The 25,186-nt window shown below is 45.1% G+C and overlaps 1 protein-coding gene across 5 annotated transcripts in view; it reads left to right on the plus strand.

The window, feature by feature from the left end:
* The window catches only part of cntln (centlein, centrosomal protein), a 182,004-nt gene extending 157,670 nt beyond the window's left edge, over nt 1-24,334 (plus strand). For 4 of the 5 annotated variants that reach the window (XM_065003822.1, XM_065003826.1, XM_065003825.1 and 1 more), the window contains 2 exons: nt 1,391-1,468; nt 23,302-24,334. In XM_065003822.1, the coding sequence (XP_064859894.1) occupies nt 1,391-1,468; nt 23,302-23,412 (189 nt within the window). In that variant the 3' untranslated portion in view covers nt 23,413-24,334. The remainder of the gene's footprint in view (nt 1-1,390; nt 1,469-23,301) is intronic. The other variant, XM_065003823.1, reaches the window with a different exon arrangement.
* Nucleotides 24,335-25,186: the final 852 nt, after the last annotated feature.

The following is a 25,186-nucleotide window of genomic DNA, read 5'->3' on the forward strand; positions in this document are numbered from 1 at the left end:
GGATAGGAGAGCAAGGGAGGCCTACCATCCCCATCCGTCTAGGGGATAGGAGAGCAAGGGAGACCCACCATCCCCATCCATCTAGAGGATAGGAGAGCCAGGGAGACCCACCATCCCCATACATCTAGAGGATAGGAGAGCCAGGGAGGCCCACCATCCCCATCCATCTAGAGGATAGGAGAGCAAGGGAGGCCTACCATCCCTATCCGTCTAGGGGATAGGAGAGCAAGGGAGACCCACCATCCCCATCCATCTAGAGGATAGGAGAGCCAGGGAGGCCCACCATCCCCATCCGTCTAGGTGATAGGAGAGCCAGGGAGGCCCACCATCCCCATCCGTCTAGAGGATAGGAGAGCCAGGGAGGCCCACCATCCCCATCCATCTAGGGGATAGGAGAGCCAGGGAGGCCCACCATCCCCATCCAGCTAGAGGATAGGAGAGCCAGGGAGGCCCACCATCCCCATCCATCTAGGGGATAGGAGAGCCAGGGAGGCCCATCATCCCCATCCGTCTAGAGGATAGGAGAGCCAGGGAGGCCCACCATCCCCATCCGTCTAGGGGATAGGAGAGACAGGGAGGCCCACCATCCCCATCCGTCTAGGGGATAGGAGAGACAGGGGCCCACCATCCCCATCCGTCTAGGGGATAGGAGAGCCAGGGAGGACCTTCGGGGGGGAGACGAGTGCAATTGGTTCCTCAGCCCCACACACCTTATCCTCCATTCACCGATCCCTCTACCTCTTTGAGAGACAGCACCTGAGGTTAAAAGCCTTGCAGGGTTCTGTTAACTGGGACAAGCTGTATATACATAGGGAACTGACACTGGTGTATGTATGCATACTAGAGGATTCATTAGCAGTAACAAGGTTGCACTATCTGCACGCTGCTGATGGTGTCTCTTTATTAATAAAGGCTGACCCTGAGTGGAGCAGCGGTCTAAGGCATCGCAGTGCTGAGGCGCTACTACAGCCTGGGGTTCACCCATACGGCGGTACACAATTGTCCCAGGGCCGTTCGGGTTAGGGGAGGGTTTGGCAGGGGGCTTTGCTTGGCTCATCACTCTGTAGTGACTCCTTTTCCCTTATTTTTCATGAAAGCTTCATTTTCTGAACTCACCTCAGCCTTTGTTTTTGTATCTGCGTTGAAGTGAAATTGCCTTAAATTGAGTGATATTCTGGTTGTACAGAGACGAGTCGCCCTGTGAGGCTCAGTTGGTAGAGCATGGCCAAATGGTTGTGGGTTGATTCCCGCTGGGCCCACCCATACTTAAATTGTATGCACGCATGACTGTAAGTTGCTTTGGATAAAAGCTTCTACTAAATGGCATATATCATTATTATTATTATTATTATTTGTTCATCTTTGGTGGTTGTTGTGTGTGTCTCTGCAGGAGGAGGATGATGTGGCAGCAGACAGCAGGAGAGACCAGGAGTGGCTGGACCAGGTCATGAAGATCCTCCAACAACAGGTCTGCTTTCAAGTCTGCTAGCGTTTTTGGTATTATCTACAGTAGTTAGGATCAGTAGTGGAGGGTAAACACACCTCTTCAGGGTATGAAGAGTTTTACTTTACTCAACGCGAACGGCGATCAGTACTTACCCACCGATTTGATTTACCACCACATCACTGGTACTGATAGTTCAGCCATTGTGGTCTTGCATAGAGATGAACCAACAAATGTTGTCTAAATCAAGAATGAACTAGTTACAATAGAGAGAAGAAAAGACTGAGGATAGCAGAGTGTGAGTTGTGTACAAACACTTGTCTGTATGTATGTGCCCTCAGCTCTGTGTGATCCGGTTCAGATTGAGTGTGTGTGTCCGTGTCCATGTCAATTCGCGCTGCAGGCACTCATGCGTCGCCTCCTCACCACGACACACACCGGCTCTTCCTCTGACCTTTTCACCTCCCCTCACAGACACACACCGGCTCTTCCTCTGACCTTTTCACCTCCCCTCACAGACACACTCTGGCTCCACTCAATCCATGTTTTCCCCTCCAGCCGTACTGCTCTCAGGCCCCCACTCCACCACTGTCCTCCTGCATTCCTCCCCTTCCTTTCTCTCTTGCTCTCTCATTGTCTCTCTCACACTCTCGCTTTCTTTCGCACTCCCCCCCCCGATCTCTTTATCCCCCCCATCTTTTTCTCTCTCTGGCTCAGACCCCAAGGCAGCTTGTTAGTGGGGAACTAAATATTGATTTGGCGTTGCTGTCGATGCCGGGAGAATGAGCGAGCGTCCACCAGAGACGGTCCACCGGCAGGCTGCTATCGACGTTTTCCGCGGGCAGAGGAGAGAGAGGGGGAGGAGAGGGGGATGACAAAGCTGAGACTAGCCCCCGGGTCCCGGAGGGGGCCACAGACACTGCCGTGGTGACCCCCCCTCTCTCTCTATCTCTTTTTTTTCTATCCCTCGCTCTCTCACGCCAGACTTTTTATATCCATCCCCTTTCAAGTCTTCTCTCTCTCTCTCTCTCTCTCTCTCTCTCTCTCTCTCTCTCTCTCTCTCTCTCTCTGTGCCTGACTTAATAAACTCACAGTAACTCTAGAGGGACACACAAACATCAAGGGGAGTTTGTTGGCAGGTGAGATTTTAGAAAAAGGAAGCCGACTGTGACTGTGTTTAGTTGTGCTAGTGGTGTGTACTGTACTCTACAGCATATGTCTCTGTTTCTTTGTGTTTCTGTCTCTGTGTCTCTATCTCAGTTTCTCTATCTCTGTGTCTCTGTGTCTTTCTCTCTATCTCTGTTTCTGTGTCCCTGTCTCTGTCTGTCTCTGTCTCTCTTTGTCTCTGTGCCTCTGTTTCTGTCTCTGTGTCTGTCTCTTTGTCTCTATCTGTATCTACGTGTCTGTGTTTCTGTCTTTGTGTCTCTATTTCTGTGTATATGTCTCTTTGTCTCTATATATGTCTCTGTGTCTATGCCTGTGTGACTTTGTTTCTGTGTCTCTGTCTCTCTGTGTGACTGCAGGTGCATGTCATTTTCGTAAGGTGGAGACAGACAGTGGAGACCACAGGCAGTTGTTCCTTGTCAGTGTGCATCCTATCTTCACACACTGACACGTTGTCTTTAGAGAACTAAGAAGACATAATAGATATAGTTGAAGTCGGAAGTTTACATAAACTTAGGTCAAATCAAATCAAATTTTATTTGTCACATACACATGGTTAGCAGATGTTAATGCGAGTGTAGCGAAATGCTTGTGCTTCTAGTTCCGACAATGCAGTGATAACCAACAAGTAATCTAACTAACAATTCCAAAACTACTGTCTTATACACAGTGTAAGGGGATAAGGAATATGTACATAAGGATATATGAATGAGTGATGGTACAGAGCAGCATACAGTAGATGGTATCGAGTACAGTATATACATATGAGATGAGTATGTAGACAAAGTAAACAAAGTGGCATAGTTAAAGTGGCTAGTGATACATGTATTACATAAGGATGCAGTCGATGATCTAGAGTACAGTATATACGTATGCATATGAGATGAATAATGTAGGGTAAGTAACATTATATAAGGTAGCATTGTTTAAAGTGGCTAGTGATATATTTACATCATTTCCCATCAATTCCCATTATTAAAGTGGCTGGAGTTGGGTCAGTGTCAATGACAGTGTGTTGGCAGCAGCCACTCAATGTTAGTGGTGGCTGTTTAACAGTCTGATGGCCTTGAGATAGAAGCTGTTTTTCAGTCTCTCGGTCCCAGCTTTGATGCACCTGTACTGACCTCGCCTTCTGGATGATAGCGGGGTGAACAGGCAGTGGTTCGGGTGGTTGATGTCCTTGATGATCTTTATGGCCTTCCTGTAACATCGGGTGGTGTAGGTGTCCTGGAGGGCAGGTAGTTTGCCCCCGGTGATGCGTTGTGCAGACCTCACTACCCTCTGGAGAGCCTTACGGTTGAGGGCGGAGCAGTTGCCGTACCAGGCTGTGATACAGCCCGCCAGGATGCTCTCGATTGTGCATCTGTAGAAGTTTGTGAGTGCTTTTGGTGACAAGCCGAATTTCTTCAGCCTCCTGAGGTTGAAGAGGCGCTGCTGCGCCTTCTTCACGACGCTGTCAGTGTGAGTGGACCAATTCAGTTTGTCTGTGATGTGTATGCCGAGGAACTTAAAACTTGCTACCCTCTCCACTACTGTTCCATCGATGTGGATAGGGGGGTGTTCCCTCTGCTGTTTCCTGAAGTCCACAATCATCTCCTTAGTTTTGTTGACGTTGAGTGTGAGGTTATTTTCCTGACACCACACTCCGAGGGCCCTCACCTCCTCCCTGTAGGCCGTCTCGTCGTTGTTGGTAATCAAGCCTACCACTGTTGTGTCGTCCGCAAACTTGATGATTGAGTTGGAGGCGTGCGTGGCCACGCAGTCATGGGTGAACAGGGAGTACAGGAGAGGGCTCAGAACGCACCCTTGTGGGGCCCCCGTGTTGAGGATCAGAGGGGAGGAGATGTTGTTGCCTACCCTCACCACCTGGGGGCGGCCCGTCAGGAAGTCCAGTACCCAGTTGCACAGGGCGGGGTCGAGACCCAGGGCCTCGAGCTTGATGACGAGCTTGGAGGGTACTATGGTGTTGAATGCCGAGCTGTAGTCAATGAACAGCATTCTCACATAGGTATTCCTCTTGTCCAGGTGGGTTAGGGCAGTGTGCAGTGTGGTTGAGATTGCATCGTCTGTGGACCTATTTGGGCGGTAAGCAAATTGGAGTGGGTCTAGGGTGTCAGGTAGGGTGGAGGTGATATGGTCCTTGACTAGTCTCTCAAAGCACTTCATGATGACGGAAGTGAGTGCTACGGGGCGGTAGTCGTTTAGCTCAGTTACCTTAGCTTTCTTGGGAACAGGAACAATGGTGGCCCTCTTGAAGCATGTGGGAACAGCAGACTGGTATAGGGATTGATTGAATATGTCCGTAAACACACCGGCCAGCTGGTCTGCGCATGCTCTGAGGGCGCGGCTGGGGATGCCGTCTGGGCCTGCAGCCTTGCGAGGGTTAACACGTTTAAATGTCTTACTCACCTCGGCTACAGTGAAGGAGAGACCGCATGTTTTCGTTGCAGGCCGTGTCAGTGGCACTGTATTGTCCTCAAAGCGGGCAAAAAAAGTTATTTAGTCTGCCTGGGAGCAAGACATCCTGGTCCGTGACTGGGCTGGGTTTCTTCTTGTAGTCCGTGATTGACTGTAGACCCTGCCACATGCCTCTTGTGTCTGAGCCATTGAATTGAGATTCCACTTTGTCTCTGTACTGACGCTTAGCTTGTTTAATAGCCTTGCGGAGGGAATAGCTGCATTGTTTATATTCTGACATGTTACCAGACACCTTGCCCTGATTAAAAGCAGTGGTTCGCGCTTTCAGTTTCACGCGAATGCTGCCATCAATCCACGGTTTCTGGTTTGGGAATGTTTTTATCGTTGCTATGGGAACGACATCTTCGACGCACGTTCTAATGAACTCGCACACCGAATCAGCGTATTCGTCAATATTTTCATCTGACGCAATACGAAACATGTCCCAGTCCACGTGATGGAAGCAGTCTTGGAGTGTGGAGTCAGCTTGGTCTGACCAGCGTTGGACAGACCTCAGCGTGGGAGCCTCTTGTTTTAGTTTCTGCCTGTAGGCAGGGATCAGCAAAATGGAGTCGTGGTCAGCTTTTCCGAAAGGGGGGCGGGGCAGGGCCTTATATGCGTCGCGGAAGTTAGAGTAACAATGATCCAAGGTTTTACCACCCCTGGTTGCGCAATCAATATGCTGATAAAATTTAGGGAGTCTTGTTTTCAGATTAGCTTTGTTAAAATCCCCAGCTACAATGAATGCAGCCTCCGGATAAATGGTTTCCAGTTTGCAAAGAGTTAAATAAAGTTCGTTCAGAGCCATCGATGTGTCTGCTTGGGGGGGATATATACGGCTGTGATTATAACCGAAGAGAATTCTCTTGGAAGATAATGCGGTCTACATTTGATTGTGAGGAATTCTAAATCAGGTGAACAGAAGGATTTGAGTTCCTGTATGTTTCCTTCATCACACCATGTCTCGTTAGTCATGAGGCATACGCCCCCGCCATAGCGTCTTCCCAGTAAGCCATGTTTCCGTGAAGCAGAGAACGTTGCAGTCTCTGATGTCCCTCTGGAATGCTACCCTTGCTCGGATTTCGTCAACCTTGTTGTCAAGAGACTGGACATTGGCAAGAAGAATGCTGGGGAGTGGTGCGCGATGTGCCCTTTTTCGGAGTCTGACCAGAACACCGCCTCGTTTCCCTCTTTTTCGGAGTCGTTTCCTTGGGTCGCTGCATGCGATCCATTCCGTTGTCCTGTTTGTAAGGCAGAACACAGGATCCGCGTCGCGGAAAACATATTCTTGGTCGTACTGATGGTGAGTTGACGCTGATCTTATATTCAGTAGTTCAGTAGTTCTTCTCGACTGTATGTAATGAAACCTAAGATGACCTGGGGTACTAATGTAAGAAATAACACGTAAAAAAAACAAAAAACTGCATAGTTTCCTAGGAACGCGAAGCGAGGCGGCCATCTCAGTCGGCGCCGGAAGTAAAGAGTCATTAAGTTGGAGTCATTAAAAGTAGTTTTTCAACCACTCCACAAATTTCATGTTAACAAACTATAGTTTTGTCAAGTTGGTTAGGACATCTACTTCATGTTTCCAACAATTGTTTACAGACAGATTATTTCACTTATAATTCACTGTATCACAAATCCAGTGGGTCAGAAGTTTACATACACTAAGTTGACTGTGCCTTTAAACAGCTTGGAAAATTCCAGAAAATTATTTCATGGCTTTAGAAGATTCTGATGGGCTAATTGACATCATTTGAGTCAATTGGAGGTGTACCTGTGGATGTATTTCAAGGCCTACCTTCACACTCAGTGCCTCTTTGCTTGACATCATGGGAAAATAAAAAAAATCAGCCAAGACTTCAGAAAACAAATTCTAGACCTCCACAAGTCTAGTTCATCCTTGGGAGCAATTTCCAAATGCCTGAAGGTACCATGTTCATCTGTGCAAACAATAGTACGCTAGTATAAACACCATGGGACCACGCAGCCGTCATACCGCTCAGGAAGGAGACGCGTTCTGTCTCCTAGAGATGAACGTACTTTGGTGGAGGAAACAGGTACAAAAGTATCTATATCCACAGTAAAACCTATATCGACATAACCTGAAATGCCGCTCAGCAAGGAAGAAGCCACTGCTCCAAAACCGCCATAAAAATGCCAGACTACGTTTTGCAACTGCACATGGGGACAAAGATCGTACTTTTTGGAGAAATGTCCTCTGGTCGGATTAAACAAAAATAGAACTGTTTGGCCTTAATAACCATTGTTATGTTTGGAGGAAAAGGGGGAGGCTTGCAAGCCGAAGAACACCATCCCAACCGTGAAGCACGGGGGTGGCAGCATCATGTTGTGGTGTTGCTTTGCTGCAGGAGGGACTTGTGCACTTCACAAAATAGATGGAATCATGAGGAAAGAAAATTATGGGGATATATTGAAGCAACATCTTAAGACATCAGTCAGGAAGCTTGGTCAAAAATGGGTCTTCCAAATGGACAATGACCCCAAGCATACTTCCAACGTTGTGAAAAATGGATTAAGGACAACAAAGTCAAGGCCATCACAAAGCCCTGATCCTATAGAAAATGTGTGGGCAGAACTGAAAAGGCGTGTGCGATCAAGGAGGCCTACAAAACTAACTCAGTTACACCAGCTCTGTCAGGAGGAATGGGCCAAAATTCACCCTACTTATTGTGGGAAGCTTGTGGGAGGCTACCCGAAACGTTTGACCCAAGTTAAACAATTTAAAGGCAATGCTACCAAATACTAATTGAGTGTATGTAAACTTCTGACCCACTGGGAATGTGATGAAATAAAAGCTGAAATAAATAATTCTCTCTACTATTACTCTGACATTTCACATTCTTAAAATAAGGTGGTGATCCTAACTGACCTAAAACAGGGCATTTTTACTCGGATTAAATGTCAGGAATTGTGAAAAACTGAGATTGAATGTATTTGGCGAAGGTGTATGTAAACTTCCGATTGAACTGTACATCAATAGAAATTACAATTTTCTAGAAAGCAGGCAGCACTCGTCTCCACAGTACAACTGTTCTGTCTTCCTGTCATCCATTTGAGTTGCTCAGTGAGCAGGAGAATGTGAAACAGTGAATACTATGGCCTGTCTGTCACCCTGCTGCCTGTGGCAGTCGCACTAATAACAAGGCTTCCTTAACAGGGATATGATCTGCCCTGTTCCTCCACACTGCCCTGTCACCGCAGTTAAAATGGAGAAGAGACAGAAATAGACAGAGAAAGAGAAAGAGGGCAGGAAAGAGAGATCCATGTCCTTAGCTGGCTGGCTGTCACTTGGTGGGTGGGTGGTTGAGTTTGTGTGTGTGTGTGTGTGTGTGTGTGTGTGTGTGTGTGTGTGTGTGTGTGTGTGTGTGTGTGTGTGTGTGTGTGTGTGTGTGCGTCTGTGTGTGTGTGTGTCCTGACTCCTTCTGCAGCAGCCCAGTCCTGTCACTGTCAGGCCCTAATGGAGCTGCCTGTGGGACAGCACTTTATTATCTCAGTGGCACTGTCAATAGCAGAACCATCAGTCACCGGGCTGTCTGTCTGTCTACTGTGTCTGGCTCTGGGCCACAGCCACCACCACCCACTGCCCCGCCAGGCTCACTGTCACTGTCAACACCACACCAGCCAGCCACACGTCAACATAACAAGGACAGAGGGAGAGGCCCTGACACAGTGGCTACTTTAGTGTGTGTGTGACAGAGAGTGAGGAATTGATTGAAGAGGTGTGTGTTTTGAGTGTGGAACTATTGTATTTTCAGTGCTGATGTACTGTGTATGGGTGATGGTGTTTGAATGCTGTGAATACTTTAATAAGACATCTCTCTACTGGTAGTGTGTTCATGTGAATACTTTAATAAGACCACTCTACTGGTAGTGTGTTCATGTGAATACTTTAATAAGACCACTCTACTGGTAGTGTGTTCATGTGAATACTTTAATAAGACCACTCTACTGGTAGTGTGTTCATGTGAATACTTTAATAAGACATCTCTCTACTGGTAGTGTGTTCATGTGAATACTTTAATAAGACATCTCTCTACTGGTAGTGTGTTCATGTGAATACTTTAATAAGACATCTCTCTACTGGTAGTGTGTTCATGTGAATACTTTAATAAGACATCTCTCTACTGGTAGTGTGTTCATGTGAATACTTTAATAAGACATCTCTCTACTGGTAGGGTGTTCATGTGAATACTTTAATAAGACATCTCTCTACTGGTAGTGTGTTCATGTGAATACTTTAATAAGACCACTCTCTACTGGTAGTGTGTTCATGTGAATACTTTAATAAGACATCTCTCTACTGGTAGTGTGTTCGTGTGAATACTTTAATAAGACATCTCTCTACTGGTAGGGTGTTCATGTGAATACTTTAATAAGACCACTCTCTACTGGTAGTGTGTTCATGTGAATACTTTAATAAGACATCTCTCTACTGGTAGTGTGTTCGTGTGAATACTTTAATAAGACATCTCTCTACTGGTAGGGTGTTCATGTGAATACTTTAATAAGACATCTCTCTACTGGTAGTGTGTTCATGTGAATACTTTAATAAGACCACTCTCTACTGGTAGTGTGTTCATGTGAATACTTTAATAAGACCACTCTACTGGTAGTGTGTTCATGTGAATACTTTAATAAGACATCTCTCTACTGGTAGCTACAGTACAAGCACACTTAGTTATTTCTAGGAAACGTGTTCTAGTTATCTGCACAAGGCTAGATCTTTATTATCTTGTCACCCCTCGCTACTGCCCTACAGTTGTGGCCAAAAGTATTGAGAATGACACAAATATTAATTTCCACAAAGTTTGCTGCTTCAGTGTCTTTAGATATTTTTGTCAGACGTTACTATGGAATACTGAAGTATGATTGCAAGCATTTCATAAGTGTCAAAGGCTTTTATTGACAATTACATGAAGTTGATGCAAATAGTCAATATTTGCAGTGTTGACCCTTCTTTTTCAAGACCACTGCAATCCGCCCTGGCATGCTGTCAATTAACTTTTGAGCCACATCCTGACTGATGGCGCCCCATTCTTGTATAATCAATGCTTGGAGTTTGTCAGAATTTGTGGGTTTTTGTTTGTTCACCCGCCTCTTGAGGATTGACCACAAGTTCTCAATGGGATTAAGGTCTGAGGAGTTTTCTGGCCATGGACCCAAAATATAGATGTTTTGTTCCCCGAGCCACTTAGTTATCACTTTTGCCTTATGGCCAGGTGCTCCATCATGCTGGAAAAGGCATTGTTCGTCACCAAACTGTTCCTGGATTGTTGGGAGAAGTTGCTCTCGGAGGATGTATTGGTACCATTTTTTATTCATGGCTGTGTTCTTAGGCAAAATTGTGAGTGAGCCCACTCCCTTGGCTGAGAAGCAACCCCACACATGAATGGTCTCCGGATGCTTTACTGTTGGCATGACACAGGACTGATGGTAGCGCTCACCTTGTCTTCTCCGGACAAGCTTTTTTCCGGATGCCCCAAACAATTGGAAAGGGGATTCATCAGAGAAAATTACTTTACCCCATTCCTCAGCAGTCCAATCCCTGTACCTTTTGTAGTCTGTCCCTGATGTTTTTCCTGGAGAGAAGTGGCTTCTTTGCTGCCCTTCTTGACACCAAGCCATCCTCCAAAAGTCTTTGCCTCACTGTGCATGCAGATGCTCTCACATCTGCCTGCTGCCATTCCTGAGCAAGCTCTGTACTGGTGGTGCCCCGATCCCGCAGCTGAATCAACTTCAGGAGACGGTCCTGGCTCTTGCTGAACTTTCTTGGGTGGCCTGAAGCGTTCTTCACAACAATTGAACCGCTCTCCTTGAAGTTCTTGATGATCCGATAAATGGTTGAATTAGGTGCAATCTTACTGGTAGCAAGTGGTTGACAGAGGAAGAACAATGATTCCAAGCACCACCCTCCTTTTGAAGCTTCCAGTCTTTTATTCAAACTCAATCAGCATGACAGAGTGATCTCCAGCCTTGTCCTCGTCAACACTCACACCTGTGTTAACGACAGAATCACTGCAATGATGTCAGCTGGTCATTTTGTGGCAGGGCTGAAATGCAGTGGAAATATTTTTGGGGATTCAATTCATTTGCATGGCAAAGCGGGACTTTGCAATTAATTGAAATTCATCTGATCACTCTTCATAACATTCTGAGGGTTATGCAAATTGTCATCATACAAACTGAGGCAGCAGACTTTGTGAAAATGTATATTTGTGTCATTGTCAATACTTTTGGCCACGACTGTAAACATCCTCTCACAGACAAATAAAACATTGCTTCTCATTTCCTCCTCTCTCTCTTTCTCTCTCTCTCTCTCTCTCTCTCTCTCTCTCTTTATTTTCCGCTCTCTTTCTCTCCCCCTCTTTCCCTCTCTCTCTTTCCCCCTCTCTCACTCCCTTTCCTTCTCTCTCCCGCTCTCTCTCTTTCCCCCTCTCTCCCGCTCTCTCTCTTTCCCCCTCTCTCACTCCCTTTCCTTCTCTCTCCCTCTCTCTCTCTCGCTCTCTCTTTCTCCCTCTCTCACTCCCTTTCCTTCTCTCTCCCGCTCTCTCTTTCCCCCTCTCTCACTCCCTTTCCTTCTCTCTCCCGCTCTCTCTCTCGCTCTCTCTTTCTCCCTCTCTCACTCCCTTTCCTTCTCTCTCCCGCTCTCTCTCTCGCTCTCTCTCACTCCTCTGCTCTCCACCCGGTGGCTTTTCATGAAATAAAGCCCAATATCTCTCAGTAGAACACCATCTTAGGCTCCTACTGTATACACACACACCTACCCAGCTCCACTGGTGTTCCCCTCCTCTCATAATAATTTACTAGCCAGGAGCCCCGGACCCACACCAGCCACTACACCCCACCATGAATAACACAGCACGAAGATGTAGTGTCTGAAGACGTGCCCTGTGCCACAGGGTGTCTAGCCAATCACCAGCCCAGGGAGAATGGGGTTGAAATGGCCCAGGCCCATATTGATTTAATTGCCTTGGTTTATTTGTGGCATCCTAATTATTGACTGGAGCTGAGTTTAATGGGCCTGGCTTTATGAACACGGGGAAATGACTGCATATATGGTCTTCTTCCTCCCAAATAGCACCCTATGCTCTATTTAGTGCACTACTTTTGGCCACTGCCCTATTGAAAATAGAGAATAGGGTGTGATTTGGGACACGTATATGGCCTTCAATCTGCAGTTTGTTTGGTCCATAATGAACTGCTCCCCGTCCCTCCCTAGATCCTCTTTCACACTCATTTTAAAGCTACATTCTGGGATTTGAAAAACAACACAACAGAAGCCCTGTTGAATTGAAATGACCATTGAGTCCCAGATCACAGACTGTAGCTTTAACCTTCTACTCAACCCTCCTGACAGCCCCCCCCAAAAAAACATTTGAAAAGTCGTCGGCGCACTGCCCTTTACGACCGCCGATTGGGAGGACGCTCAAGTTTTACTAGAGGATGGCGGAAGCTGGTGTGATATTGAGCGGTAATATTTACCCTTCAGTACCCTCGGGGGAGGAGTTTGGTTGCTATAGGCACTGCACTGTGTCAACCCAGGGTCCATTAAGAGAAGATTAACTTAATATCTTTACTGTAGTGTACTCTACATATCTGGGCCTGTATTTCAATCAAGAGCCCTTAGACAACACTACTTTAACTGAGACTCAGCGATATGACGTTGCCACGAGCAGCACCGCAGATGAGCGTGATGCAAGACTTTGCTCTCACACAGTGTATCTGAGCATTTTATTTTTTATTTAACCTTTATTTAACTAGGCAAGTCAGTTAAGAACACATTTTTATTTACAATGACAGCCTAGTAACAGTGGGTATACCGCCTTGTTCAGGGGCAGAACGGCAGATTTTTAACCTTGTCAGCTCGGGGATTCGATCTAGCAACCTTTCGGTTACTGGCCCAACGCTCTAACCACTAGGCTACCTACCGCATGTGCATGGGGGCGCCACACATTGCTACAAGGTGATCGCTACGGGACCAAAACAGCTGAGAAGTTTAGCCTCGCGTTTCAACGCTCCTAGTTGTTGCGGAATTCGACCCGATAGTCCTGTTTACTTGTGCATGGCTGAGTCTACCTGTAAACATGGCTGAGTCTACCTGTAAACATGGCTGAGTCTACCTGTAAACATGGCTGAGTCTAGTTTGTGGAGGCTGTCATGTGACCCAGACTAGTGTCCTGTCCAGGGTAGGTACTTCTACATCAAGCTGCCTCATGCTACAGACACAGCAGATAGACTAGCGTCCTGTCCAGAGTGTGTACTTCTACATCAAGCTGCCTCACACTACAGACACAGCAGATAGACTAGCGTCCTGTCCAGAGTGTGTACTTCTACATCAAGCTGCCTCACACTACAGACACAGCAGATAGACTAGTGTCCTGTCCAGAGTGTGTACTTCTACATCAAGCTGCCTCACACTACAGACACAGGAGATAGACTAGTGTCCTGTCCAGAGTGTGTACTTCTACATCAAGCTGCCTCACACTACAGACACAGCAGATAGACTAGCGTCCTGTCCAGAGTGTGTACTTCTACATCAAGCTGCCTCACACTACAGACACAGGAGATAGACTAGCGTCCTGTCCAGAGTGTGTACTTCTACATCAAGCTGCCTCATGCTACAGACACAGCAGATAGACTAGCGTCCTGTCCAGAGTGTGTACTTACTTCTACATCAAGCTGCCTCATGCTACAGACACAGCAGATAGACTAGCGTCCTGTCCAGAGTGTGTACTTACTTCTACATCAAGCTGCCTCATGCTACAGACACAGCAGATAGACTAGCGTCCTGTCCAGAGTGTGTACTTCTACATCAAGCTGCCTCACACTACAGACACAGGAGATAGACTAGCGTCCTGTCCAGAGTGTGTACTTGTACATCAAGCTGCCTCACACTACAGACACAGCAGATAGACTAGCGTCCTGTCCAGAGTGTGTACTTCTACATCAAGCTGCCTCATGCTACAGACACAGGAGATAGACTAGCGTCCTGTCCAGAGTGTGTACTTGTACATCAAGCTGCCTCACACTACAGACACAGCAGATAGACTAGCGTCCTGTCCAGAGTGTGTACTTCTACATCAAGCTGCCTCACACTACAGACACAGGAGATAGACTAGTGTCCTGTCCAGAGTGTGTACTTCTACATCAAGCTGCCTCACACTACAGACACAGCAGATAGACTAGCGTCCTGTCCAGAGTGTGTACTTCTACATCAAGCTGCCTCATGCTACAGACACAGGAGATAGACTAGCGTCCTGTCCAGAGTGTGTACTTGTACATCAAGCTGCCTCACACTACAGACACAGCAGATAGACTAGCGTCCTGTCTAGAGTGTGTACTTGTACATCAAGCTGCCTCACACTACAGACACAGCAGATAGACTAGCGTCCTGTCCAGAGTGTGTACTTGTACATCAAGCTGCCTCACACTACAGACACAGCAGACAGGCTCCTGCTCCTGTGAACAGTACCAGCTCACACAAGGCATGTGGAAGGCTACTTACTTACATACTCAACCAAAACCATTGTAACTTTTGAGTCAAGCACCATCATGCCCAAACAACAATATTACCAACTCCTCAAACATGTTTGTTTGTTGTCAACGCTGGCATAGTGATGGCGGATATCATCTGCAATTATTCTGCAGTTGGTAATTATTATGCAGTAATGACAAGGAACAGCGATGAGCTCCAGCTAGTGTTGTTCCTTCAGAAAGAAGGGACTCTAATTAAGCCTTGTTTAATGATTGGGCTAATTAAATCAGCAGTGACTGTGCTGTGTGAAGGGGGGGGGGGGGGGGGGGGGATTCTCAGACTTTGTACTGTAAATGTGCCAAGGCAGAGATTGTGGGGACAAGGGGCCCCAGGGGAGGTGGACGACTGGGTTTGTGTGACGAGTAGAGACCAAAGTAGACTATAACCTTCCTCTCTGTGTTTACTGTGATCACAAGCTACATAGGTTATTCAGACAAAGACGCTGTACACTAATAGAGTTTGGTTTAAGTTGGCCAGTCAAGATTATTCTGGAACTGCATTCATTCATTATTTTCCTCAATTTTCCTCTACACTGGCTGACTTTGTTGAAGTAGGCACACAGAAGTGAATTGATGCTGATAGTGGACATTCTAAAGTGAGTTAGCATATAGCTTGGCTGTTGGACAGGGTTTGGGCCTCATTGAGTAATGTTAGCCTGTTATGATGGCTCATTGGATAATGTTAGCCTGTTATAAGGGCTCATTGGATAATGTTAGCCTGTTATAATGGCTCATTGGATAACATTAGTCTGATATGATGGCGCATTTGATAACGTAGTGTACAGGATTACACACTTCAGTATAGTGTACAGTATGGTATGTTTCTGATTTGTGATAGGATTACACACTTCAGTATAGTGTACAGTATGGTATGTTTCTGATTTGTGATAGGATTACACACTTCAGTATAGTGTACAGTATGGTATGTTTCTGATTTGTGATAGGATTACACACTTCAGTATAGTGTACAGTATGGTATGTTTCTGATTTGTGATAGGATTACACACTTCAGTATGGTATGTTTCTGATTTGTGATAGGATTACACACTTCAGTATAGTGTACAGTACGGTATGTTTCTGATTTGTGATAGGATTACACACTTCAGTATAGTGTACAGTATGGTATGTTTCTGATTTGTGATAGGATTACACACTTCAGATTATAGTATGTATGTTTCTGATTTGTGATAGGATTACACACTTCAGTTTCTGATGTTTTGTGATAGGATTACACACTGATTTGTGATAGGATTTCAGTATAGTGTACAGTATGGTATGTTTCTGATTTGTGATAGGATTACACACTTCAGTATGGTATGTTTCTGATTTGTGATAGGATTACACACTACAGTATAGTGTACAGTATGGTATGTTTCTGATTTGTGATAGGATTACACACTACAGTATAGTGTACAGTATGGTATGTTTCTGATTTGTGATAGGATTACACACTACAGTATAGTGTACAGTATGGTATGTTTCTGATTTGTGATAGGATTACACACTGATTTGTGATAGGTGTACAGTATAGTGTACAGTATGGTATGTTTCTGAGATTACACACTTCGGTACAGTATGGTATGTTTCTGATTTGTGATAGGATTACACAGTATGGTATGTTTCTGATTTGTGATAGGATTTCAGTATAGTGTACAGTATGGTATGTTTCTGATTTGTGATAGGAGGATTACACACTTCAGTATAGTGTACAGTATGGTATGTTTCTGATTTGTGATAGGATTACACACTTCAGTATAGTGTATGGTATGTTTCTGATTTGTGATAGGATTACACACTTCAGTATAGTGTACAGTATGGTATGTTTCTGATTTGTGATAGGATTACACACTTCAGTATAGTGTACAGTATGGTATGTTTCTGATTTGTGATAGGATTACACACAGTATGGTATGTTTCTGATTTGTGATAGGATTACACATTCAGTGTACAGTATGGTATGTTTCTGATTTGTGATAGGATTACACACTTCTGATTTGTATAGGATTACACACTTCAGTATGGTATGTTTCTGATTTGTGATAGGATTACACACTTCAGTATAGTGTACAGTATGGTATGTTTCTGATTTGTGATAGGATTACACACTTCAGTATGGTATGTTTCTGATTTGTGATAGGATTACACACTACAGTATAGTGTACAGTATGGTATGTTTCTGATTTGTGATAGGATTACACACTTCAGTATAGTGTACAGTATGGTATGTTTCTGATTTGTGATAGGATTACACACTTCAGTATAGTGTACAGTATGGTATGTTTCTGATTTGTGATAGGTGTACAGTATGTATAGTGTACAGTATGGTATGTTTCTGATTTGTATGATTTACAGTATGGTATGTTTCTGATTTGTGATAGGATTACACACTACAGTATAGTGTACAGTACGGTATGTTTCTGATTTGTGATAGGATTACACACAGTTAGTATACAGTATGGTATGTTTCTGATTTGTGATAGGATTACAGTATGGTATGTTTCTGATTTGTGATAGGATTACACACAGTATAGTGTACAGTATGGTTGTTTCTGATTTGTGATAGGATTACACACAGTATAGTGTACAGTATGGTATGTTTCTGATTTGTGATAGGATTACACACTTCAGTATAGTGTACAGTATGGTATGTTTCTGATTTGTGATAGGATTACACACTTCAGTATAGTGTACAGTATGGTATGTTTCTGATTTGTGATAGGATTACACACTTCAGTATAGTGTACAGTATGGTATGTTTCTGATTTGTGATAGGATTACACACTACAGATTATAGTATAGTGTACAGTATGGTATGTTTCTGATTTGTGATAGGATTACACACACTGATTTGTGATAGGATTTCAGTATAGTGTACAGTATGGTATGTTTCTGATTTGTGATAGGATTACACACTTATGGTATGTTTCTTACAGTATAGTGTACAGTATGGTATGTTTCTGATTTGTGATAGGATTACACACTTCAGTATAGTGTACAGTATGGTATGTTTCTGATTTGTGATAGGATTACACACTTCAGTATAGTGTACAGTATGGTATGTTTCTGATTTGTGATAGGATTACACACTTCAGTATGGTATGTTTCTGATTTGTGATAGGATTACACACTTCAGTATGGTATGTTTCTGATTTGTGATAGGATTACACACTTCAGTATGGTATGTTTCTGATTTGTGATAGGATTACACACTTCAGTATGGTATGTTTCTGATTTGTGATAGGATTACACACTTCAGTATAGTGTACAGTATGGTATGTTTCTGATTTGTGATAGGATTACACACTTCAGTATAGTGAACAGTATGGTATGTTTCTGATTTGTGATAGGATTACACACTTCAGTATAGTGAACAGTACGGTATGTTTCTGATTTGTGATAGGATTACACACTTCAGTATAGTGAACAGTACGGTATGTTTCTGATTTGTGATAGGTTTACACACTTCAGTATAGTGAACAGTATGGTATGTTTCTGCCAACAGGTACAAAAGGGTTTCAGCAGCGTTGCAGCATCCTTTTGTGTGGATATAACCTTAATGTATTTATACCTGAATTGTGTCTGTGATGATCACCTCATTTCCACTCCTAATGAGTGAAAAACAAAGGCCTGCCGTAGCGTTGCTGAAGCGTTTAATCTGGGTTGTATTTAGGTCAGCTCTAATAACACAGGTTGCACAGACCTGATGATGTTTCCCAACTAAATATCAACTCCAAAATAAGGCAAAGCTTTTTAATTACAGTATCTATGGCCCCAAGTGTCCAATTCCCTTTCATATCAGTCTCCCGGGGCCCTAAAGGGGAGAATAGAAAGGAACACGGCAACGAGAGAGAGAACGAGAGAGAGAACCGTAATTACCAAGGAGAAAGAAGGAGAAGAAGAATAGACTTTGGGGATTTTTTTCCTTTTACTCACCTGAGTTTTTTCCCCATCTTTTTTAATCTGCATGTGACATATTCATTATCGGGATAATCAAATGCAGACTTCTTTTAGTAGGTCTTCGGTGCTTTTGTTTTGTTCCTTGTTGTTTATTCCCTGTTTGATAACTTTGATTTCAAACAGAAGTGAGCAGATCAAAGATTATAAAGTGTTTCCCTGTGATCATGTAAAGTATCTCCTTCCCCGCGGTGGCCTAGATTGGAGGTGTCTTATCGACGCTTTATAAATGACGGTAAAACATATTGTACCATTTCAGTGGTGTATGCAAGGGCACTGGAGAACAAGCATTGAATCTAAAGCATTTTTAAATCAATCAATCAGTCAATCACATTTCTAAGAGATACAGATGCAGGATCTTAATTTGATCACCCTGTTGCAAGAGAACTTTGCTGCAATGCAACAAATAAAAAATGTGTTGTTCCCGCTCCTTTGTCTCTGTCGTCCCCCTCCCTCTTTCCATTTCTATCTAGACTTCCACACTAACACCATGCATGTCTACCTCTCCTCACACAAATTGGGCCCTCAACCTGCTAACCTGTTCCGAGGGAGAACAGAAAGCGTGTGAATGATCGATCGGTTAAGGGAGGTGTTGTTTCACGTAATGGCGTCTAACGCACAACGGGAACCCCGGTGTTGTACCGCAAACGTCTCCCCGCCTCCAGCGGCGCCCCAGGCACTGGAGTAACAGTGTCATTTAATTGGTCTGGTGAAACCACCTTTACCGTCGCGCCCCTGGCCACCTTATATTGTCTCTTGTCAGTATCTCAACACACTCAACGCGGGTAGCTTAGCACGTCAGCGCTAACACACCGGACCGTGTTAATTAAAACATATCCAGACAATGGCTCTGGTCTGCGGGGCCTATTGAATAGTGATGGGGGCTAGGGGGAAGCTGTTACAGGCTTTGGTGTTTCCATTTATATTTGGGGTTAGATGTTAGCATGTTGGGCGCACCGATTGGTGTCACCTCGTTAGTCAGTATGTGTTACACCTGTGCTGGCTTGTCACCTCATTAGTCAGAAGGTGTTTCACCTGTGCTGGCCCATGTTGATATCTAAAAAAAAACTGTAATGTATCTGATCTTCCCTGTTTTCGTTTTGCTCCACTTTTTGGTTTGCTTCCTGACTTTAAGTTTGATTTGGGTTTTATTTTGTTTCCCTCTTCTGGTGGGTGTCTTTTAGGGCCCAGTTGTTGTTGCTCGTTAACAATTTGGTACGTTCCCCAGCAAGAAACCAACCATTGCCACTCAAACAGAAGGTGGAACTAACAAAGAGTCACTGACAAGGAACAAAACAGAGGGGTTCTGAAAGACATTCATGGGGGAGTCCACTGAAAAGGTGCGATCTGCCCTAGGGGCCCGGGGCCCCTGTAAAGCAGCGGTTACATAGTAATGACAGGTCCTAGCGGTCCCTCTGGTGCCATTAGAGAGAGCAGGCAGAGACATGGGTACAGTGTGTGTGTTGCTCCAGGGCCTGTGTGTTCACCTGCCCCAGGTAGCAAGCTCTGTGTTTGATCTCACTGACTGTCACAAATGGAACCCGTACGGCTACTAAAAGAAAACGCTCCGTACAGAAGAACAGAGGCCCTTTTGCCAGAATACACACAGCATACAAACCAGATAGGTCACCTCTGTGAATAAGGAAGGTTGTGTTTATGTAGACTATGAGTTACACACACTTAAACCAGAATAGACTGAGGTACACTTCTCAATCAGTATGTTTACCTTTATTTAGCCATATCAATCATAATTATCATTATGTGGTCCTCTGTAACTCAGTTGGTAGAGCATGGTCCTTGCAATGCCAGAATTCCAGGACCACCCATACATCAAATGTAAACACGCATGACTGTAAGTCTCTTTGGATAAAAAGCATCTGCTAAATAACATATATTATTATTATCATCATTATGACCCTGTCGGTCTCCTCTCCCATAGCCCTGTGCTGTGGCATCTCTTTATACTGTATTTGACTGTGTAGTTGTTTGTTTGCTTAGTTAGTGGCTGTACGTGTACTGTAGTTAGCTGATTAGAGCAGTGGTGAGGAGCTGAGCTGTGATTGTGTGTGTAGTGTTGTCTCTGCAGAGAGGAACAGAGAGGTGTCTCAGCAGTGGTAGAGGAGACTCAGAGGAACAGAGAGGTGTCTCAGCAGTGGTAGAGGAGACTCAGAGGAACAGAGAGGTGTCTCAGCAGTGGTAGAGGAGACTCAGAGGAACAGAGAGGTGTCTCAGCAGTGGTAGAGGAGACTCAGAGGAACAGAGAGGTGTCTCAGCAGTGGTAGAGGAGACTCAGAGGAACAGAGAGATGTCTCAGCAGTGGTAGAGGAGACTCAGAGGAACAGAGAGGTGTCTCAGCAGTGGTAGAGGAGACTCAGAGGAACAGAGAGGTGTCTCAGCAGTGGTAGAGGAGACTCAGAGGAACAGAGAGGTGTCTCAGCAGTGGTAGAGGAGACTCAGAGGAACAGAGAGGTGTCTCAGCAGTGGTAGAGGAGACTCAGAGGAACAGAGAGATGTCTCAGCAGTGGTAGAGGAGACTCAGAGGAACAGAGATGTCTCAGCAGTGGTAGAGGAGACTCAGAGGAACAGAGAGGTGTCTCAGCAGTGGTAGAGGAGACTCAGAGGAACAGAGAGGTGTCTCAGCAGTGGTAGAGGAGACTCAGAGGAACAGAGAGGTGTCTCAGCAGTGGTAGAGGAGACTCAGAGGAACAGAGAGGTGTCTCAGCAGTGATAGAGGAGACTCAGAGGAACAGAGAGGTGTCTCAGCAGTGGTAGAGGAGACTCAGAGGAACAGAGAGGTGTCTCAGCAGTGCGTGTGTGCGTGACAGAGACAGACAGACAGACAGAGAAATAAAGAAAGAGCTAAATAAACATCCTGAATGTTTAACTTCTGTACAATTCCTCCAGTAAGCCACTTCAATTCACTTTCAAGATCTGAGTGTGAAGAGAACCTTTAAGCTCCAGTACTTAGTGCTGATCTGGTTTACATATGTTATGGAGATATGTTCTATGATTAAAGCATAATACAACTTGTTATGAGTTTCAGAGCTAAGCCAGCTTCAGTCCACTACTACTCAAACCTGGCCACAGCGAGACTTTAAAACCCCACTACAGGAATGAATAGGTTTCCCAGCGTTTCAGAGCGGATGCATGGAGTTAATGTGAATATTTATGTGTGATATATCTGCCTTTGATCGCCAGGGCCTGATTTCCATAAAGTCCTTGTGTCGGTTTTGAGAGGCAAGAGGAAAAACAAAATTAGCCGAGGCGCAGAGGTTAAGACTGCCCCCTCTCTCTCTCCCTCGCCTGCAGCAAGGAAACCACACACACATACACAGTGAGAGAAACCCAAACTATTCCTCTCAACTTTAACACTGAGTGCAACTCTCATTAGTCTAGTGTCCTCCTCTCCTTTCTTATACAACACTGAACGTTCACTCAGAGAGCATGCTGACTAGCAGAACACCAGTATGTACATTACAGAACCATAAGTATGTGGACACCTGCTCATCCAACATCTCATTCCAAAATCATGGGCATTAATATGGAGTTGCCCCCCCCTTTTTTGCTGCTATAACAGCCTCCACTCTTCTTGGAAGGCTTTCCACTAGATGTTGGAACATTGCTGCGGGGACTTGCTTCCATTCAGCCACAAGCGCATTAGTGAGGATATGTGCTGATTTTAGGTGATTTGGCCAATGGGGTTGAGGTCAGGGCTCTGTGCAGGCCAGTCAAGTTCTTCCACACCGATCTCGACAAACCATTTCTGTATGGAACTTGCTTTGTGCACGGGGGCATTTTCATACTGAAACAGGAAAGGGCCTCCCCCAAACTGTTGCCACAAAGTTGGAAGCACAGAATCGCCTAGAATGTCATTGTATGCTGTAGCGTAAAGATTTCCCTTCACTGGAACTAAGGGGCCTGAACCATGTAAAACAGCCCCAGACCATTATTCCTTTTATTATTTCCTTGTTGCAAAGGTGGCATCATATGATGTTGCCACGTTGAAAGTCACAGAGCTCTTCAGTATAGACCATTTTACTGCCAGTGTTTGTCTATGGAGATTGCATGGCTGCGTGCTCGATTTTATACACCCGTCAGCAACAGGTGTGGCCCCTCTCAAGCCCAACCTCTCTCTCTACTGCCCCTCTCAAGCCCAACCTCTCTCTCTACTGCCCCTCTCAAGCCCAACCTCTCTCTACTGCCCCTCTCAAGCCCAACCTCTCTCTCTACTGCCCCTCTCAAGCCCAACCTCTCTCTCTACTGCCCCTCTCAAGCCCAACCTCTCTCTACTGCCCCTCTCAAGCCCAACCTCTCTCTCTACTGCCCCTCTCAAGCCCAACCTCTCTCTCTACTGCCCCTCTCAAGCCCAACCTCTCTCTCTACTGCCCCTCTCAAGCCCAACCTCTCTCTCTACTGCCCCTCTCAGGCCCAACCTCTCTCTCTACTGCCCCTCTCAACCCCAACCTCTCTCTACTGCCCCTCTCAAGCCCAACCTCTCTCTCTACTGCCCCTCTCAGGCCCAACCTCTCTCTCTACTGCCCCTCTCAGGCCCAACCTCTCTCTCTACTGCCCCTCTCATGCCCAACCTCTCTCTCCTCTCAATACTGTACCACAATAACAACAAACCTGCCCTCTGAAAAGATGCCAAGTGTCAAAAAGCACACTTTAACTGTTCTGTGTTTTTTCTGTCTTCTTTCTCTCCCCTCTCCCCTCCCCCTCCACAGATCCCCTCTGCTGCTCTCCTAATGGAGGTGCTGTGTGTGAAGATGAAGGAGAGGAAAGTGCTGACAGAAGCGCTGGCCGCGCTCACAACACCAGTCAGCGAAATCGCCTGACTCCCACTCCGGGGCTGAGGGCTGCGGCTGGGAAAAACTGTCATCCTCTCACTCTCCTCCTCCTCTTCTCTCTCCATCCCTCCTTCGTGCCCAGGCCTTTCTTTCTCAGCGGGGGCTGAGTTGGCCAAGTCGACCTGAAGTTGCTCTCTCTCTGTGTGTGTGTGTGCGTGAGCGCGCACGTGTATGAAGTTGCCTCCACGCCGCGCTTCCAGAACCAATATTTACGAGAAAAGCGCTGTCGACTCACTCCGAGCCACTCGCTCACGCAGCGGTCTAGTGCCGTGCCGGGGCCCAGCCTTTGTAAATGAGCCCCCAACATCTGCGTTAGTGGTTAGTGCGCTCCATCTGCGAGACAGGGCCCTTTAGCGTCAGGCTAATTTACAATACAGAGACAAACGCTCTCTCTCTTTCTCTCCCTACTCCAAACGCCATCCTGAGGTGATGATAACATTATGCTTACGTTTTTACTTCAAGTGAGACATGATTTGTTATGTTTTTTTTTATTTTGATATTTTCAGTAATTTATTGTGGATCTCAAGGACCCCCCAGGGTGCTCGGAGTGGGACCTGACCCAACAGTGCAGACTCAACGAAAGAAAAAGTATCCTCTTAAAGTAAGAAGCAGACATACTCTCTCTCCTCTTAGGATATACTGGACTCAAACCCATTGTTTTGAGATTCCATTGTTCCATTCACGTTTCAGTGACCAAATGCTCTTAACGTGAATGATATCATAAAATATACATTTTGTGTGTTTTGTTTGTTATGTCTAGGTATATTCTGAAATGTATTTTATTTCAGGGGACTACTAGACATTTGTGTGTTCACTTCATACGGTATTTTGCAATAGGTAATTATGTTATATTGTTCATTGATTGAAACTGAATTGAAATAAAAGTGTGTTGCCAATTGTTTTATTTTGACACTATGGAGTCAAGATCATGGATCTGTCACATTAGAGTTGCACTATGCAGAAATCTCTCCACCATTTCCTGGTTGCTAAAACTAATCGTTTTCCTAATGTCAGTTTATGTAACAAAATAAGATAGTATAGTGTAGAGAATCATTGTATCATCTAAACCGCCGTGAAATATATTTTCCATAACCAAAAATATAGTTTTTTCAGTTGTTTAAAGCTAATGTACAAAACCGAAAGTAAAATACACAAAAACAAAACTTAAGAACAGGAAGCATAGAACAGCACACAGAACGAATTTACCACTTCTTAGACTTGCTTTCAAGTGGAATGATAGATCTATAACTCACATTTCTATTGCAGGAAAAGTTACCTATTGCCACTTTAAAACAATGATTATTTTCTTGATGCATCATGTGCTGCAATGTTTTCATAGCCAGAATGTACTGTTGGGTCAGTGGTTAAAGTTAAGACCAAATCATTTTTATATCCAGGCTAGTCTCATTAGAACTGAGGCTAATAGAAAGACAGTAGTGTATCCAGACTCTGTCCTGCCTTGTTGACAGTGATGGACCCTGATTCAGTTCCTCCATTGGACGGGCGGAGGCGGGGCTCCCTGTCTCCCAGATGATTGACAGGCGACTGGTAGACCATCAGCATGGTTTCCGACGGTAATGAGCGACCCCCACTGTTGACTTCATTAACGAGGGTCTTCAGTGGGCCACACACACAAGCAGCCCAGTGGTAGAGAGGGAGCAGTCTCACCCTTGACGTACCTCACCAGCCCTTTTATGTTTCTCTTCCCTCTCTCTTTCTCGTCTTTCATTATTCATAGTGAATATCAAACCGTGATCTGGGT

Source organism: Oncorhynchus nerka, linkage group LG18 (genome assembly GCF_034236695.1).
Source record: "Oncorhynchus nerka isolate Pitt River linkage group LG18, Oner_Uvic_2.0, whole genome shotgun sequence".
Classification (NCBI taxonomy): domain Eukaryota; kingdom Metazoa; phylum Chordata; class Actinopteri; order Salmoniformes; family Salmonidae; genus Oncorhynchus; species Oncorhynchus nerka.